This window comes from Nilaparvata lugens, chromosome 2 (genome assembly GCF_014356525.2).
Source record: "Nilaparvata lugens isolate BPH chromosome 2, ASM1435652v1, whole genome shotgun sequence".
Taxonomy (NCBI): Eukaryota; Metazoa; Arthropoda; class Insecta; order Hemiptera; family Delphacidae; genus Nilaparvata; species Nilaparvata lugens.
In genome coordinates, this window is record NC_052505.1 from 17753414 (window position 1) to 17774384 (window position 20971).

At 35.1% G+C, this 20971-nt stretch overlaps 1 protein-coding gene across 2 annotated transcripts in view; it reads right to left on the minus strand.

The window, feature by feature from the left end:
• The window catches only part of LOC111046070 (tachykinin-like peptides receptor 99D), a 580669-nt gene that overhangs the window by 431568 nt on the left and 128130 nt on the right, over positions 1-20971 (minus strand). For both annotated transcript variants that reach the window (XM_039420712.1, XM_039420713.1), the window contains exon 2: positions 9449-12059. In XM_039420712.1, coding sequence (XP_039276646.1) covers positions 9449-9876 — 428 coding nt within the window. In that variant the 5' untranslated portion in view covers positions 9877-12059. The remainder of the gene's footprint in view (positions 1-9448; positions 12060-20971) is intronic.

Sequence of the window (20971 nt, forward strand, 5' to 3'; positions counted from 1 at the left end):
CTGATAACAGCGCTCACACTCACATTCCGGGACGACACGTCACGGTACGATATAAGACAGAAAGCTCTATGATTATTAAGGTTTTTTTCTAGACATATTCAATTGATAAATTATTTATTAATTTTCGAGAAAACATTACAACAGGTCAATGTAACTCACTGAGCGCGAGGTCTACTGTTCACAGAACTACTAGTAGAGATTTGTGTTCTGTTTATCAATGAATAAAAATAACGTACGAAGCTCGGTGCCCCGATATTTAATTCTTAATTCGCATATGATCCATAATGAAATCCAATGTCGAACTAGTCTTTTAAAATGAATATCAAGCCGTCTCCATAATTTACATCAACTCTGTATAATATTCATAGTTACCTCTATTCTATGGCATTACCAATCGCCAGTAGGTGCGACATACCGTATAATCACAGTCGCATAGTGCTTAAATTTAATAGATAGCAATCAAGCCACCATTACCTGCTCATAGATGGTAATCAATATTGCAATCCGTTAGAGGGTAATCAAGCATAGATATGATGAAATAATGGAGTAGTCGAGCCTCACATCTCTGCTGTGCCACACATAACTCTATTCAAACAACAATCCCAACCAACCGGAGATCCGTGTGATGCTTGATTGAAATGTGTCAATCGAGATTAATGCTTATTGATTGATTAGAGGTTATGCTTCTTCTCAAATTTATCTTAGAATCGTTCTCTATTGACGAATTGAGTGATTAGGAGCTCATGATTCTCCTTTTTATTCATCAATTTATCTATTGATTAATCGATTCATTTCAAGAAGGGTGGTCACTAACGACAGAACAAGTTTGTTGAAGATGTATGTACGCATATTCACGTCGAACATGTTGTATAGGCATCAAACAAGATTATTTGAGGTTGGGTTTCGATTTTTTGTTAATTTAGGGTTAAATTATTCCTGTATCATTATATTTTGTAATATTTTACTGGTTTACTTATTTTTATCAATATTAATTGTCAGCTGAGCTTTAAAGTGTTTAGTGTTTAGAAATTGTTTTTCTTCCATGGTTTCAAATTTTCTTATATAATATAGTGTCAAGTGGTTTGAGTGGAATTATTATTCTAATTATTTCATCAGAGAGGATTCATTTTTATTCAAACCATATAAATTCAAATTTTTGTTTTCATGTTTATTTTGGACTAAAATGTTTAGGAATTGATGAAAGACTAACCTTATCTTGTAAACTGTGTCGCCTGAGTTTGGAAGATAAATAGCAGATACACTACCTTATTATTTTCAATGTTGTCACATCGATATAATTTGTATCACAAATTGATCAATAAATAAATAAATGTTCATTTCCCAAAAAAAAACAAAAACTACAACATCAATTACACAAAATATTAGGTAAATTTAAATTGCATACAATAGTTAGTTACAAAAATTCTTATAATGTGTCCTCTACTTGTTTAGTTTTTTCTGTGTGGGAATTGACCTACTCCACTATGGCGTACCATGTTCTAGAGTAGTTTTGTTTGTTTTTTTGGGCGGATTATTATTAAAAAAAAATATAAATGAATATCAATGAATATGAAATCAATATGAATTGTTCATTTCATGTAAGAAGCCGCTGTCAAACAGCTGGTTTTTGTTCAAAAACGTTTACCAATGACACAACATGCATGACGAGTATGTGTGTACACACATGTTCAACACACTTGTCCTGTCGTTAGTGGCCACCCTAGGAACAATCATAGCACTTGCAAGAATAAGCAGCACACTATGTCCAAGACTGATAGTAAATAGTTTGAGAATCTGTTCAAAACAGTTTGAACTATTCAAAAAGAAAAAAAAATGCGGGGATGAAAACGATCTGGTAACAGTTCGGACTAGAGAGCGGATCGAGCTTCTTACTTTGTCTAATAACAGACAAGCATAGCAAACCAATTCTAATCAGGTGATTCACTGTATCAAAACAGTCAGTCCAGGAATGAAGTTCTGTAGAGTCAAATTTCCATATTTTTACTCAACCTATAAACGATTTGGTAACAGTGCGGACTAGAGAGAAAGGATCGAGCTTCTTACTTTGTCTTTAACAGACAAGCATAGCAAACCAATACTAATCAGGTGATTCACTGTTCCAACACAGTAAGCTCAAGAATGAAGTTCTTTAGAGTCAAATTTCCATATTTTTACTCAACCTACAAACGATTTGGAAACAGTGCGGACTTGGGGAAGGATAGAGCTTCTTACTTTGTCTGATGACAGACAAGGATAGCAATACTTCAGATGATTCACTGTTCCAACACAATCAGTCCAAGAATGAAGCTCTTTAGAATCAAATTTCCATATTTTTACTCAACTTACAAACGATTTGGAAACAGTTCGGACTTTGGAAAGGATAAAGCTTCTTGGTTTGTCTGATCACAGACAAGGATAGCAAACCAATACTAATCAGGTGATTCACTGTGCCAATACAGTCAGTCCAAGTATGACGTTCTTCTTGGTATCCAATCGTTATATTTCTACATAACTTACCAAAGATTTGGAAACAGTGCAGACTGAAGAAAGGATAGAGCTTCCTACTTTGTCTAATGACAGACAAGGATGGGAAACCAATGTCAATCAGGTGCTGACTCTATAACGAGAATCTGACTATAGAATAAGTATTACGACTCCAACATTCACATTCAGAACGTGTATGTAGGCACAATACAAGTCACTGCCCTGGATCTCAGAGACATGACAACAATGTGGCTACATCACGTTCATACATATATCACTCAAAGGCTACACTGTTTATGTTGTCAGCAGTTTAAAGAGACCTAGGGAGAGTCAGAGTGAGAGGGAGAAAGAGGAAAAGAGATAGAATGAGAGAAAGAGTGAGAAAGAGAGAGTGTGAGATTGTGAGAGTGTGAGAGTGTGAAAGTGTCATAGAGTGAGAGAGTGATGAGTGGAAGGGAGAGAATGTTGGAAGGAGTGAGGTGGAAGATGGAGTTGGGAGAGAATAGAGGAAGGGTGAGAGAGAAAGATTGGGCGAGAGTAACAGAGAATAAGATAGATCGAGTAAGAAAGTATTATATGGAAGGAGAAGAGGATGAAAAAGAAGTGATCGAGAGAGAGAGAGAGAGATTGATTAATTGATTGAGTACTTCATTTATGTAGATTACAATATATATACTGGCTTTTACACTTATATACAATAGCTTACAATACAGCAAAATTATAGATGAATTTACATAATATATTCATTTATTTATTTATTTATTCATTTACTTATTTATTTATTTATTTATTCCATTGGCATTACAGATCATAATTATAATAAATATAATATGATTGGGAGAAGACAACAGGCATAGCCCAAAACTGTCTTCTCCCAAATTTTTACAAATAAAGTTTCAAAAAGAATAAGGTTAAGATTTCACTTTCACTTCAAAAAGTCCAATTTCCACTTCAAAACTAATGACTAAACTAAAAATTTTGAATTTTGATATTTAAAAACTGATTAAAAACAAAAATATTCCACTCAAATCTCTACAGATTGAAACTTTTTGAGTAATTTTGCAAAATTTTGAGCCAGAAAAGAAACACAACACTTCACTATTAGCACAGCTGATTTATTCAGTAAATATGGACTAAGAAAATAATTATTGAACTCCATATTATATGAAAAGAGCAATAATTGGTAATAGCTATACATAATATTGTTATGCATCTACATAAATTGACGGAGCTTTGGACATAATTATCAATGTCCATTCTTTGGAAACAATATTCAAAGTATCCTTCCCATCAACTCTCTACCAGAAAGAGTGAGAGAAAGAGAGAGAGAGAGAGAAAGAAAGAGAGTGTGATAGTGACGAGTGGAAGGGAGAGAATGAGGGAGAGAGTGAGGTGGAAGATGTAGTTGGGAGAGAATAGTGGAAGGGCGAGAGAGTGAAAGATTGTGTGAGAGTAACAGAGAATAAGAAAGATCGAATAAGAAAAGAGAATCCTCTTTTCCTTCAGAAACAGGAGTGAGCGAGAGAGAGTGAGAGTGAGATAGTTGGAGAGGTAAAGACACAGAGAGACAGAGAACTAGAGAGTAGTAGTGAGAGAAAGAGAGACGAATAGAGTGAGTGTAAGATAAGAGAGAAGAAGCAACATGTAGCTAAAATTTCTCAAGGGAATACAAATCAGCTGTGATGCTTATACTGGAGTCTATCTGAGAGACAGGGGAGATGTTGATATATATACGTAGTATTTCTCAACAGTGGTATGAAATTGGACCTTCTCCACCTATCCTCCTCTTTCTTCTATCACTTGTTACACTGCATATTCCTTATATCCATGTTTTTCTTTCCTTATTCAGTAGGAAAATGCTTATCTTGTCTTCACTTTTTTATGCAGTCCACGTACAGAAATTGAAATAGGGGATGCAACAGAAATCACATACCTTCTTATCTGAACCCTTTCTCTTCCAAGTTTTCATGTTTCTCCTTCTTATTATTCTTTTCCTCTTTTTACTTTCCTTGCCCTATTACCATTGGTAAGGAGAGTATTGCTTTCCAAAAAAATTAAGGTACCCTTATTTTAAGTTTTTTATACGTTTCAAGGTCCCCTGAGTCCAAAAACATGATTTTTGGGTATTGGTCTGTGTGTGTGTGTGTGTGTGTATGTGTGTGTGTTTGTATGTGTGTGTGTATGTGTGTATGTCTGTGAACACAATAACTCCATTCCTAATTAACCGATTGACTTGAAATTTTAAACTTAAGGTCCTTATACCATGAGGATCCGACAATAAGAAATTCAATAAAATTGAATTCAAAATGGCGGAAAAATAGCGGATAATTACTAAAAAACCAGTTTTCTCGAAAACGGCTCTAACGATTTTCTTCAAATTTATACCATGGATAGCTATTTATAAGCCCTATCAACTGGCATAAGTCTCATTTCTGGGAAAATTTCAGGAGCTCCGTAATATTCTTGTGAAAAATGGCGGATAATGACTAAAAAACCATGTTATTCACGGTTTTCTCCAAAGCGGCTCTAACGATTTTCTTCAAATTCATACCATGGATAGCTATTTATAAGCCCTATCAATTGACACGAGTCTCATTTCTGAGAAAATTGCAGGAGCACCGTAATATTCTTGAGAAAAATGGCGGATAATTACTAAAAAACCATGTTTTTCACGATTTACTCAAAAATAACTTGACCAATTTTTTTCAAATTCATACCCTGTATATTTATTTATCAGCTCTATCAACTGGCATGAGTCTCCTTTCTGGGGAACTGATTGGGGGTCCACCCCATCATTGAGAAATGGACTTAGTAACCTCCTTCTCGTGCATGAGGTAGGTAGGTAGCGCAGTTCATAAAAAGAACACATAGTCGAGATATTTCATCTGTAGAACAGCTGTTTTGACGACTTTAAAAAAATGACGACTGAAAAAATCATCGAATTTCACAATTCACACAAAGGAAAAAGTACTCTGAAAACAATTATATATATATACACATATACAGATCGTAGTTTCAAATATGAGCAAGGAAAGTTGTGTGAGTGTACCACACCAGATTTTTCTTCTTCTCCTTCTCCTCCTCCTCCTTTTCCTTTCCATTCTCCTCCTCAACCACCTCATTTGTTCTGTGTCAAATATACTTATTCCTATGATCCATCTCTTCTGTTCACTTCTCATCTGCAATTATAGTTTCTCTTCTGCTTCTTTATTGTCTCCTTCTTCTTCTCTTTCTTCTTCTCTTCCTTCTCTTCTCCCTCCTTCTCTCTTTTAATCTTCTTTACCTTTTTTCTTTTTCCACTGCCTCCTCCTTTATTAGCATTTCTACTTCTGGAGCACGAAATCTGTACCCCCTCTCTAATAGTTCCTAAAAGCTAAACCACTTATAGCTCCTCATACACAGTATTTCCATATTCATCCATATTTCAGCAAGAAAAACTCTAGATATATAATTTACCGAATTGAAATCGCCTCATATTTACTGCGTTTATTTTCAACACATAGCTCAGAATATTCTTATAGTGAATTAATCAAATTTCTACACAGTCTGTGAACGATTTGCCAACGGAGCGTTGTTGACCAAGGATATATGTAACTGCTTTTCCAATTGACAAATGAATGAACAGAATTCAATTGCCGTAATAGTATATTTCGCACCTAGGGCCGAAAATGAGACTTTTCCGGCTCGAAATCGATTTTCAAGTCCGAGGCCGTAGGCCGAGGACTAGAAAAGATTGAGAGCCGGAAAAACATTTTTGCCCGTGGTGCGAACGCTATTTTTCGCCACACAAGAAAATAAACAATATATATATGATAATAGTTGTTTACTAAGCACTTCCGAAAGCAGATGTTGAAGGTGATAGCTCCAGCAAATCTGAGGTAATCTGAATATCAGGAAATTGTCCAAGTATTTTCATTTTTTATTCTGATTTGTCTAAATAACCTAAAAGATGATGTTCAATTATGTGGTAGGTTGAGTTTATACTTTTTTATTCTTCCAAATTACAATAAGATGATATTATTATAAATGTTTTAATTATTGAATAATGAACACAAATAATGAAAAGGTTTTTGATCAGCTGTTCTTTGATCACCTTTCTCAGTTCCATGTTAGCGGAACCTAGGCTGGAAAAAAACCTGTTCTGACGTCAGACGAGAGTCGTCTGCAAACAATGTCTTTCAGATCCACGTAGGGACTGGAAAACAGCTGCTTTCTGTGCAGTGTGACGAAAATATTGTTATTAATTGTTTTTAAACGCTTAATATTATCTGGCCCCAAATGTGGAAGTGCCTTGACTACAGCTATCTACTTTAATATTATTTGATACATAAACTCTAAACTGCTCTAACTCTCACTCCAAAGGATCCGTTCTGAGTCTCCTACAGTCTGTATTATATTGAGTATAGGGGCTGCTGAAATCTGAAAATGACTGCCGGTGATATAACAGCCATGATTTCACATGAGAACAGTTGTCTGAACGCCCACGGCAATGGCTCAACTGTTTCTGACACTAGTGACGTCATCACTATCAGATTCACTTTATTTTGTCAGCATTCCTTATGCATGCTTCCAATTAAAACAATGCTGCCATTTGAACGAAGCCCGGTTTGAAGATCTGTGCTTCATAGTTAGATACTGCAAACTGTCAGTTCTCCTTACGAATTACACAAACTGTTTCCATTAAATTAATGCTGACAGTTTGAAGAAGCACTGCGCAGATTTGCCCTAGCAGCACTTTGGTATAATTTTATTGCTTCAGTTGGATAAGGGAAGTGAAGCCTGTATATCTCTTGCCAATCTTACTCATAATAATATTTTCCCTTACGGTTATTTTACTTGTATTCTCCTCTTAGGGAGATTGACTACCATCCCAAGTAATCTTGAGAGAATATATATCTAAAAAACATGTTCTTCGCTTCTTGAAAAGAACTGATGAATCATATCTGTAATGAAGAGATGAAAATGTCATGAAGAAATGTATGTGATGAAGAAATGAAAAATGAAAAGTTTATCAGAGATTGACAATGGTGCAATAACCGAAACCGGTCTTTCTAAGTATCAATAAATCTGTGGTTTTTGACAATTTCTTAGTCTTTTTCATTCAAAATGGAAATGTACTATATTTTTTTATCTGTAAGACGATTTATAATCGAGAGAGATTTTGAAAGTATCTAAGGAACAGTTCTGTATCCCAGAGTTAGAAGGGCTTAGTGTCTCAAACGGCTGATTTTACAGGAGAGCCCAAAAAGTATTACACTCCCAGCCGGGGCTAAAAGAGCGTAAGTCAAATCATCATTACACTTACTTGTGAATTATTGGACTCATGTTGTTTCAGTTTTAATGCTGACTGGACTTACGCTTTTTCAGCTCTGGCTATCTCCGAAAAAATCAACTGCACAGGACTTTATCGTTATCTTTAATCTATAGAGTTTGAAAAACTGAACAAGAGCCAATAAAAACATCATTTTGACAAAAAATGGACGCTCCCTTAGGTGTGAGGTAGAGTTCTCCATGTTTCCTTGAGAACAATTCAGATTATCGTGAAGAATTTGAGAATTTCATTCATTGGAACGATAGAAAATTTCCCCGAGATATTTTGAAAGAATTTTATAATATGCGGTTTTATGCTCCCCGAGATATTTTGAAATAATATAATAATATGCGGTTTTATGCTTCTCATAGCTTCTTGAACTTGTAGATCTCATTGATCATAAATCTAGTTTTATTTATGATTCATAATTTTAGTTCCCAGTTCAGAGTTCCATAGTGCCTAAAATACTTAAATAACATGATTTAACTGTGCAAAGCTTGAATAACAGTGCATATTGTAGTTAAGGATATCAAGGTCTACATTATTCTGAGTTCTCCACATTATTTAAAATATTTCACATTATTATTAATCACCGTATGGCTTTCATTGATTGATTCCAATGTGAATATTGAATGGACTCCACTTAGTTTCAAACATCGAATACAAGGGAATATAAGAGAGGACCGACTGTCTGTGCCCTAGCTTCACTTTCCTAGGTTTGGGTCTCCTTTGAAGCTACTTGAAGCGTTTATTCAGTCATTTTCAAACAAGCTTGGTAAGACAAGCCAGGAAGCTCTCTGATTGGCTGATTATCAGCTGATTCCTGAACGCCAACCAAATCAGATGAGTCGACAGGGCAGGAAGTCTCCGATTGGCTGATTAGGTTGGCGTTCGGGAATCAGCCAATCGGAGAGCTTTCTGCCCTGCCGTCGCGTCATAAAACGCGCAAAAAACTTTTTGTGTGGCTTAGACCTTGACATCAAGATGGAGCTTAAATTTATTCTTTTCAAAGCTTGAATTTCACATCAGAAATTTCACAATCGTAGTAGAGTACAATTTTTCGACACCGATATACAATTTTATTAGAAAATCGAGAGAAAATGTCAGATGTTTGACTCACCCATCAATAGAAATGGCTATCAGGGTGAAGACAATACATTAGTAGCTGTACAATTATTTTGTACAAGTTATACAATATTATTATCAGAAAATTGAGAAAAAATATCGGAATTTTTGACTCACTCATCGATAGAAATGGCAATCAGCGTGAAGACCATAGTTCATCTATTTTTCGACCATAGTTTATTTATCTTTATCAAACTGTTTAATTATTACTTTTGAAGTGGTCCAACTGGCTTGTGCCTAAAACTTTTCTTATTTCAATATTTATAACATTACAAACCAAGGTTATCTACTGTGCCACATTTTCAAAGATTCATATTCCAAACCAAAACAAGAGACAAAGTTTCAATTTAAAAAATAATCACTCCAACTTTCGAAAATTGACATAACTTAACAAAAGGCTATTCAATTGAAAAGTTTACTGTTTTGAATTAGACAAAACAATAGTATTTGTAGTAGAATAATTTTGACACAGTCATACAATTATTATAAGAAAATCGAGAATAAATGAATGTCAGATTTTTGACTCACCTATCGATGGAAATCGCCATGAGGGTGAAGACACTGGCGCAAATCGACAGCACAGCCACAAACTGCGTGATCTTGCAGTAGAGAGTCCCGAACGGCCAATCAGAGTTCAGCATGTAGATATAGTTGAAGGTCACGTTCAAGGTCGACACCATTGCGTCAGCAATCGACAAATTCACCAGGAAATAGTTAGTCACTGTGCGCATGCGCTTATGTGCTAACACAATCCAAATCACTATAAGATTCCCACCAGTTGCCACGAAAACCATGGTTGCATACAGGAAGGTCCACAGCATTTGTTTCCATAGAGGCAGGATGAACATGTTGCCCGAGTCACCGTAGTCTGTGTCGTTCAACTCGTAGCTCGTGTTGACAAGCGACAAGTTGCACGAAATGTTGCACGTCATGTTGCACGACAGATTGCACGCCATGTTGAGGCACAAGTTTCAAAAAGGTTTCACTGGGGACTTTTGGGGTTTGTGTCGATCGCCGACATGTTGGTTACACGAGGAGATAAGTAGTAAGTTGCAAGCTGTGAGCTGCAAGTTGTCAATTGCAAGTTGCAAGCTGTGTATTGCAAGTAGTGAGTTGCAAGCTGTCAGCTGCAAGCTATCGGTTACAAGTTGGGAGTTGCAAGTAGCAATTCGTCAGTTACCAGGCAAGCTATTGGTTGCAAGCGTCCAGTGGCAAGTTCGCGTTGCAAGTCGGAAGTTGCAAGCCGTCAATTTCAAGTTTTGAGTTCCAAGCTGCAAGCTGCAATTTGTATCAACAGTGTAGAACAACACTATTGATTCAAAAATCTAATGGAATGTTAATATACCGGAACAGGTCTTTCAACAAGCATTTCACAACTTTCCCCACCTGATAAGTGGCAAGACATTGTTGGGAACTAACTTGGAAGTCAATTTTTGGATAATAAAATAGTTATTTCTTTCCTCTCCAAAACGTTTATCACTTTTAATACCTAAAAATTTCAAAGACCGCGACCAACATAAAACACCAATGATATGCAAGAGTGATCAATTGAAATGATAAATGAACTTCTTTATAAGTTTCGTCGACTTCAATGTTTCTCACTGATAATTTCAATTTGTATCTCCTCCTAATTTGGTTAGAAACCGGTGACACGGCTCTAAAACTTCAAATCTGAAGTCACAAATAATATCAGAATAATCAATTTATATTCAGTTCATTTATCAAGTTATTCTAAGATACGTTCATATTCGTCTTATTCTTGAAACTGTACGATTGAGAGTTGGGTTGAAACGGAAAATACCTGTCATGCGAGCTGACTTACATGAATTTCAGGCAGAAATCTGTGATTATAATGCATTTTCCAAACATATTTGCAATCTAAGAATGTGAGGAGATTTTCTAGTATAGGTCGTTTTTTTTTTTGTAATACCTCTTCTCACCTAGAAACCTTATCTAACGGGCTACGTTGATCACAATAATTTTAGTTGAATGATATTCACTCCTAGAGAATCTTCTTGGTAACTTTAGTTATCATAGGAGAAATAACAATTTGATAACTACCTACACAAATCACAGTTCAAAATCACGTCACCATAATAAGGGAATTTGTTGAAATTCGAAATTTCTAAACTTGATTACACTGAGTTTATATCTTCTCTGAAAGCTACAGATATGTTATATCAAAAAAGAGTTTATTTTTTGAAAGAACACTCTGTACTATGTAAGATTTTTAGGACTTCAACATCCATCCTCAAAAATCCTATTCAATTTATATTGATGAGTACAATGTTCACTTCCACTTATATTTTATCTCATCCCAATCAATATTGCTGATAGCTGATTGCTGATTCTGACCTCAAATGTTCTCTATTTTAAGCTCTATCGGATTTCATAACTCGTGCAGATTCCAGAAGATACCAATATACTCTATTCAATGCTCTATTTATCTCTCTCTAAACGTTTTTATCATAATTGCTCTATAAATTCGCTTCATGTTCAATCTCCGAAAATGGCTCCTTTCACGCTTTATCATGAACTTTTCCCACCACAATCTAAACGGTTCAATATTATCAATTTATTGAGGGTTACATATGAAGTTTCTCCCTGTATCTGCTCATTCTTCCATTATTATTCTCTATATATATTTTTCGGTTCTTGATAACTCCTATTCCATCAGTATTCTCAATATCCAGAGTTTAAGAGAATAAGTTTTCTGACCTCTAGATTTCTCTATTTCAAGCTCTATAGGATTTCATAACTCATGGAGATTCCAGAAGATACCAATATACTCTATTTATCTCTGTTCAAAATCCCTCACACTAAATTCATATCTCCTCCATTTCATGCTCCATCTATTGCAGACAACAGCACAAACGATGAGAATTTATTTCTGAAAGCGTTTTGCTGAGGTGGCAGTTTCCCAAATATAAGCTGGGATCTCGGAACCGACGACCCTCAGTGTTTTCATACGAATCTTTGTTACCGTGTTCCCTTTGTAATGCAGATTCCGCACTCCCTTCATGCAGCCTGCACTTGTGTGATTCCGATTCCGCACTCCCTTTTTATTCACCTTGCACTTCTCATTAAAGTGGAACATTCATTCTTCCTCGCCGCCAACAATAAGCGTTTGCTCCCGCATCTGCAACATACACAGAAAACATGTGTAATTAAAATTGTGGATTGGAATTTTTCACTATCATCCCAATAAAATAAGTTGAGACTTGAAAAAAACCTTGTTGCCAAACTGTGCAGGATTTGAATATTATTCTCCTGCAAGCCAGTCAAATGACTGCCTAAATAATAGCCGGCAGGCTCACTTCGTTTGCATTATTGGTTTAGCCAGGGGACGGTATCATCAGGATAAGCAGTTAATTTTTCATTTGAGCTCGCTTCAGTCGAGAAAGACATCCAGGCTCGATAAAATCACCGGTTGATCTGAATTATGTAGCTCAGAGATTCAAGTCTGAATGTATCCAATTTTATAACACAGTTGATGATGGGTTGTCGATATTTGGATGAATCAAATCATATAAGCTTGCATGTTGATAGCTCACTCTGCTAACAAAAGTTTCCATCACCCATCTTGCAAGCAGATCAAGAAGAGCCAGAAGAAAATGGACAAGATGAATCCAAGGAGAATAGAAAGAGAAGGAGTAGAAAAAGAAGAAGAACACGAAGAAGAAATTTGGACATTAACGAGAGATTACGTTGAGAAATGGAAGTTATGGTCCGGAAGCGCGTCTCGCATATGTTGGATGAGGAATTGAATCAAATGTGAATGTTCTCTTAGCACTGAATCACTAACAAACAGCACACTGACTCACTAACACCAACACACTGACTGACTAATACTAACAGCAATAACACACTGACACCGTCAGCGTGATTTATGATGTCGGCTGGCAAAGTTGGCATTTGTAGCTGACACGATTTTCTAACAGGGAACAGCGACTCTAATATTATTCAGTGTTATTACGTTCATATCATCGCAAATGTCACATCTAGTTGCTTGTTTCCGAGTCCATAGGAAATGAGTAGCAAATTCAAAAGTCGAGTTCCAAACTTAATAGTTGATTTTCATACTCAATAGTTGGGTCGCAAACTCAATATTTGCTTCGTGAACTCAATAGTTGAGTTTCAAACTCAATAGTTGAGTCATAAACTCAATAGTTTAGTCACTTATTTAATAGTTGAGTCATAAACTCAATAGTTGCTTCGTGAAATCAGTAGTTGAGTCGTAAACTCAATAGTTGAGTCGTAAACTCAATAGTTGAGTCGTAAACTCAATAGTTGCTTCTTAAACTCAATAGTTTGGTCGTAAACTCAATAGTTGCTTCATAAACTCGATAGTTGCTTATTAAACTCAATAGTTTGGTCGAAAACTCAATAGTTTACTCAATTATTTAATAGTTGAGTCGTAAACTCAATAGTTGAGTCGTAAACTCAATAGTTGAGTCGTAAACTCAATAGTTGAGTCGTAAACTCAATAGTTGAGTCGTAAACTCAATAGTTGAGTCGTAAACTCAATAGTTGAGTCGTAAACTCAATAGTTGCTTCTTAAACTCAATAGTTTGGTCGTAAACTCAATAGTTGCTTCTTAAACTCGATAGTTGCTTATTAAACTCAATAGTTTGGTCGAAAACTCAATAGTTTACTCAATTATTCAATAGTTGAGTCGTAAACTCAATAGTTGAGTCGTAAACTCAATAGTTGAGTCGTAAACTCAATAGTTGCTTCGTGAACTCAATAGTTTAGTCATAAACTCAATAGTTGCTTCGTGAACTCAATAGTTTAGCCACTTACAAAAGTTGTTAAATAGTTTATTCAATAGTTGAAACTCAATAATAATTGCTTCGTGAACTCAGTGGTTGAGTCACATTCAATAGTTGATTTACGATAATAGTTGATAAATAGTTGATTCAATAGTTGGTCAATAGTTGATTAACAGTTGATTTAATAGTTGATTCAGTAGTTGAATCAATAGTTGATATTACTTGATCAATAGTTAACAATAATATTCGTATGGTGGGGAGTTCCTAACGGAACTCCACCTGGCCTGAATATATCATTTTAGCCGTCAATGGGCCTAACGACTGTCATACTTCAGCCAAGACCGACAATTTAACGTGCCCATCCAATAACACTTCATCATTTGATCAATAGTTGATAATCATATTCTATAGTTAAATCACTTGCTCAATAGTTGATTCTCATACTCAATAGTTGAATCTTAAACTCAACGTTGTTGTGAAATTAGATTTTTTTCTAATACATGATTCATAGATTGATTGAGAGTTGGAAGAGAATCCATGCATAGTGAGATAGAAGTAGATAAACTCACGGAGAGTTTGTGAGATAGAGAGAGAGATAAGATGAATAGACTTTATTTTTCGATTGTTACTAGCCTTGTCGCCAATGGTAACAATAGTATTAAAAATTTTACAAATCATTTTAAATGTTACATGACATGATTTCATGAAGAGATTAGATTAGATTTATTCATTCATGTATCCTACAATAAATACTGGCTCATACACTAATTTACATTAAATGACGATAATGCTAGTTATTCAACGAATTTTACAAAGTATAAATGATTAATCAATGGAAATAAGGATTGAATGCAATTAAAATAACGATTATATAATAATGTGATGTAACTTCATAAATCGGCGGTGTTTCAACAAATATTCTCTAAGAAGGATATGTAATATCCTTCCCATTAACACACGACCGGGTTGTGATGAATTAGAGCTGTTGGGAATTATAACTCCAATAACAAGAGATAGAGTTCAAATAAGAAACTCTACTTGATAAGTTAAAAACTAGTTGATTTGAATCTTAGAATAATATGAATAATATTAGAATATTATGGGATGAATGAATGGAATTAGAATGAGTAATAGTGAATACAATATTGCATTGATAATTAAAATTATAAAAATTGAACAGACATTATAGAGTTGGATTTGAATTAAAATTTTAGAGATTGATTGAGTAATATTGATTATATACAATACTAAAGAACAGAGAATCTTGAGATGGGGAGATGAATATGTGTATAAGGGAGAATGAAGATGGGATGTGGAAAATGGATGAATGAATGGAATGAAGAATGGAAAGGAAGGAAGATTAGAATAGAGATAGTGAGTGAGAGAGAAGAAGAAAGAGAGAGAGTGTGAGAACAATCATTATAGAGTTGGATTTAAATTAAAATTTTAGAAATTGATTGGGTAATATTGGCAATATACAATACTAAAGAACAGAAAATCTTGAGGTGGGAAGATGAATATTATGTATTCTGTAGAATGGAGATGGGATGTGGAAAATGGATGAATGAATGGAATGGAAATGGAAAGGAAGGGAGATTAGAATAGAGATAGTGAGTGAGAGAGAGAAAGAAAGAGAGAGAGTGTGTAAGAGATTAAGAGAGTGTGTGAGAGAGAGAGATATGCAATCAGTTCTGATAGGTTGAAGTGAATGCCATGATGCGTCCAAGCATGGGCTCAAATTTCGGCCATGGATTATTCAAAGCTCACTGACTTGATATGAGCTATGAGTGAGGACACATTTGAGGAGAGACTCACATATGAGGACTGTTTCACATATGAGGAAGTGAGACACATACTGACGAGTGTCTCACATATGACGGAGTGAGTCTCATATGAGGAGAGAGTCACGTATGAGCAGTGTCACATTATTTGAGGAGTGAGTAGATTTAGGGAGTGAGTGAGTCACAGCTGTGTGTACTGTCCATATGCAACCAAACCACATAAATCGGTTGAGCTGCCTGCTTTGCAACCCTGATTCCCTGCTATATCACACTATTCAGTCATTGACTTATGAGCAGTCATATTTTGGGCATTATCCAGTCATTGGTTTCAGGTTTCAGTCAACTGTATGAGTGGTTCAGCTTTTGCGTTGTTCGGTCGGTATGGCGTTACAGTGTTACAAAAAGTATTCTATTCAATTAATTATATTATTAAAACAAGCTATATTAATTCACTCTACAGTATTTGGAGTGATAAAAGTGTGAACTCTGATGTAGGTTGGACATGCTTTTTTTCTACATAAAAAAGACTCTGATGAGTCATCTTGCTTTCCTTAGTTCTCACTATCATCTAGGATACAGCGAATAAAAAGTTAGGACATCTAGGTAGGACAACAAATGTGTTATCGGATGGGCACGTTAAACTGTCGGTCCCGGCTGAAGTATGACAGTCGTAAGGCCCATTGACGGCTTAAATTATATATTCAGGCGGTGGGACCTTCCCGCAAGGGACTCCCCACCAACAAAAGCCATACGAATTTACTTTTACTGTCAAATAAAAAGTTACTCCTAATCTTGAAAACATTCATAGAAATAGAATGTTTGAATTTAATATTATTCCTGAGAATTTTTTCATTTTAATAATATCATCTCCCTCTATAATGAACCCTTTTTCATCTCCACACACTGTTACTGAACATGTAATTGAGGAGGAACAATTGCATGCATGAAACTGATTTTTGCCAATCCCGGGATTGATATTGGATAATCACGAAATACCGGGATTGGAGATCAGTCCCGGGATTTACATCCCTAACTGTACAGCATTTGTTTTGGACTTTATTTAATAATGATATTATTCTTAACTAATTTACATATCTAAATTTACAGCATTTCACCTGAATTTTCATTTCATACAGGTTGTTTTTAATTAATTGATTGATTGATTGACTTGTTCTTCTTCTTGTATTTTTTGTTGTTGTTTATATTTATGAACAATTTATTGTTTTTATTGTTGTTTTTATTGTTTTGACGAACTGCCAAACATTGTAAAATATGTACATGCAAAGAATAAATTATTATTATTATTATTATTATGACTCCATGCTTTTGGGAGCAGGATTTTTGCATTCTAATCCCAATCTAATCTAACTCAAATAGCAAAAATCTGGTGTGGCGCACTCACACAACTTCCCTTGCCGTTACCTGACGCTAGTGTTCACGCACATCTCGAGTCTACTATTCAAAGATCTGAGTCAGCTGGTAACAGGACGCTGGACGCAGGACGCTGGAGACACACGAGGTCTGCTATCTCTTCATAGTGAATGATTTGATAGAATCAACAGTTGCCAACAGTTTGCAATTGAATAATCACATTTTCTCGAATTTCGAGCTTATTCTTAATTTTAGGTGAAAATGTTTCTGAATATTAATCGTAGAGATTTATATGCCCAATCTTTTCCACTTGGAATTTATTTGTTCAAATTGTATCTGAAGCCTGATAATTATTGGGAATCTAAAATCAAACTTTGCATAGATGGGGCGAAGCTCCTGAAACTTTTATAGATATGGGACTTGTGGCAGTTGATAGATTTTTTAGGTATGAATTTGATCAGAATCGTCGGAGCCGTTTTCGGGAAAATCGCGAAAAACCCTGTTTTTTACAACATTTTCAGAAAACATCGAATCCTCATATTGTGATGACCTTAAGTTCCAAATTGCAAGTCATTTCTTTAATTGGGAAATGAGATATTGTGTACACAGACCCACATCCAGAAACCACTTTTTTGGACTCAGGGACCTTGAAACGTAGAAAATTTTTGAAATTGGGGTACCTTAATTTTTTCGGAAAGCAATACTTCCCTTACCTATGTTGATAGGGCAAGGAAACTACAAAGGTTACCTCATTTCTCCTCTCCCTATCATCAGTCGAATTGAGTAATAAACTCAGTAGTGAGAGAGTGAAGGGTTATTGAGAAGTTGGAAGAGAGAAAATAATATATTATCAATATGGTGTACTTCTTGTATGAATCAATCAATAATGAATGCTTGTATCATATATCGGATATGTCGTTCACAAGTCTGCTCATTCATGCTCTTAATCTGCTCAATCATTGTTGTGAATAAATAAATAAAGTTACTGAGATTCATTGGCTTCAAACTCACTTTCCTCCCTGCACCATTTGAGCTTTCATCAATCATGATCAATAGTAATAAAATAATTAATCCAACATTAATAATTATCATGATCTATAACATGGATTGCTGATCCTACAATCAAAAATTCCCTATTTGTTCTTCAATACAATAACTACAAAAAAGAAAGCTTTTAGCAAAAACAAATTCAAATACATACTTATTGACCGAGCGAAGTGGGGTCTAAGATTCAAGTCGACGGTTTGTCATTTCTCTAAATGTTTATATGTTTTTATGTTGCGCATTTACGGCGAAACGCGGTAATAGATTCTCATGAAATTTGACAGGTATGTTCCTTTTTAAATTGCGCGTCGACGTATATACACGGTTTTTGGAAATTTTGCATTTCAAGGATAATATAAAAGGAAAAAGGAGCCTCCTTCATACGCCAATATTACCGTAAAAATCAGACTATAGAATTATTCATCATAAATCAGCTGTCTAGTGGACTATTATACTACCCGTTCAAAAACATCGAACATCTTGAAAATTGTATCTTTCCATCAACGTTGTAGACACTTGCAGCCAGACCTGATAATAGCGCTCACACTCACATTCCGGGACGACACGTCACGGTAAAATATAGGACAGAAAGCTCTGTCCTATGTTTATTTAGGATTTTTCCTAGACATTTTTAATTGATAAATTATTTATTAATCTTCGAGAAAACATAACAACAGGTCAATTTAACTCACTGAGCGCGAGGTCTACTGTTCACAGAACTACCAGTTTATCTACAAGTGAAGAACAACTCTCCAAAAGTATTTAAGCCCAGGTGATGATCAGGGATGAATGATTATAATAGTACAAACGTTTCTATGCGTGAAGATTTCATTAATGAATCAATAGAGAGATGATGGATAGCAGAAATGATACTTGATTATTTGATTCATAATAATAATAATGATAATAATAATAATAATAATAATAATAATGATAATAATAATAATAATAATATAATAATAATAATAATAATAATAATAATAATGATAAAAATAATAATAATACAGAATTATCAATCGATATAGAAAAATACTATCTCTAAAATCATTACTTTTCAAATATTTGAATCGACCGTCACCTGTTAGCATCGATTGACATGATCTACTAACTCAAATTGCTCAAAAAACACGTGATATGCATTCAAGATACTACAAACCTCTCAATGGATCCCAATTAAGAGGAACTTATGGTTTCAGGTTTCTGGTTATCAGGCTATTTATTCTGGTTATCAGGTTTCTTACAGCAATAAGATGCAAGACAAATGCTAAGCAATTAAGTCATCAAGTTTCACACAGCTATTAGCAAGTGAGAGATCACTTCACACTGTCAGCTCTCGTTGTGAGTTACATCAATGCTCACCATTTCCAACCAATGCTGACAGTTTTAAGTGAAATTGACAATAGCTAGTACCTCCATTTTGAAATTGATACCACACGCTATTCAAGGAAAGTGAGACTGTGTGTTTATATAAGAGAGAGAAAGAGTGATAGAGAGAGTGAGCGAAGGGTTAGTGAGTGGTTGAGAGAGAAAGAGAGAGACAGTGTGTGTGAGATAGAGAGAGTCAAGGGTTGGTGAGAGATGAAGAGAGCGAGAGTGTGAGAGAGAGTCAAGTGTTAGTGAGAAATTGAGAGAGAGTCAAGAGTTAGTCAGAAATTGAGAAAGAAAGAGACAGTGTGTGTGAGAGAAGAGGGTTAGAGGGAAGTTAAGAGAGCGGAGACAGTATGTGTGTGAGAGAGAGTCAAGTGTTGGTGAGAGATTAAGAAAGAGAGAGACAGTGTGTGTGAGAGAGAAGGGTAAGAGAAAAGTTGAGAGAGGGTGACAGTATGTGTGTGAGAGAGAGTTAAGGGTTAGTGAGAAGTTGAGAAAGAGAGAGACAGTGTGTGTGAGAGAGAAGGGTAAGAGAAAAGTTGAGAGAGGTTGACAATATGTGTATGAGAAATAGTTAAGGGTTAGTGAGAAGTTGAGAGAGAGAGAAAGAAAGAAAGATTGATTGTTATATTTTTCTCTTGGCAGGGTAGAAACCATTTGGTTCCCTATACCACCCAACCAGACCAACACAATATTATATAGCATCAATATAAGTAGTCTACTTCTAAAACAACAAAATTAAAATAAAAAGGGAAATTGTCATGATAAAAGCAATTTAAAAGATTTGTTCAAGTGTTAACTTAGCGAAAGTTAAAAATTTAATAAAAGTATTTATATTGTCTTCACTTTGTAAAAATAAATTTGAGGAATAATGAAATTAAACTGTTCATTTGACAACTAAAATTAAACTGTTGACTTGATAACTAAAAAAAGAAAAATATTAATGTTAAAAGTTGAGAGAGAGAGAGGCAGTGTGTGTGAGAGAAAGAAATATTCATCGAATGATTGCCTTTCAATCAATCAATCAATCTTTTCCAGAGAGAGAAAGAGAGGAAAAATGAGAAACTCTAGGGTTAGTGAGAAGTTAAGAGAGACAGACAGTGTGTATTTGAGAGATAGTGACGAGATAGAGACTGTATGCTAGAGAGATAGATAGATAGATAGACAGAGAGAGAGAGAGAGAGAGAGAGAGAGAGAGAGAGAGAGAGAGAGAGAAAGAGAGAGATTGATTGATTATATGCCTTTATGAGGGCGGAGTTAGGTCTCCTAATCCTCTCTGCCTCAAAACCCTCAATAGATTAGATTAGATTAATTAGATTCCTTTATTTATGTATGTTACAATAATTACTGGCTCATAAACTAATTTACATTAAATCACGATGATGCTAGTTATCAAAAGAATTTCACAAAGTATAAATGATTAATCAATGACAATAAAAATTGAATTCAATCAAAATAACGATAATATAATAATGTGATGTAACTTCATAAATCGGCGGTGTTTCAACAAGTAATTGCCGATTCTCTAAGAAGGATATAAAATATCCTTCCCATTAACACACGACCGGGAGAGAGAGAGAGATAGAGCGAGAGAGTCAAGGGTTAGTGAAAAGTTGAGAGAGAGAGACAGACAGTGTGTATTTGAGAGAGAGTGACGAGAGAGAGAGAGAGACTGTACGTGCAAGAGAGGTAGATAGATAGATAGAGAGAGAGTG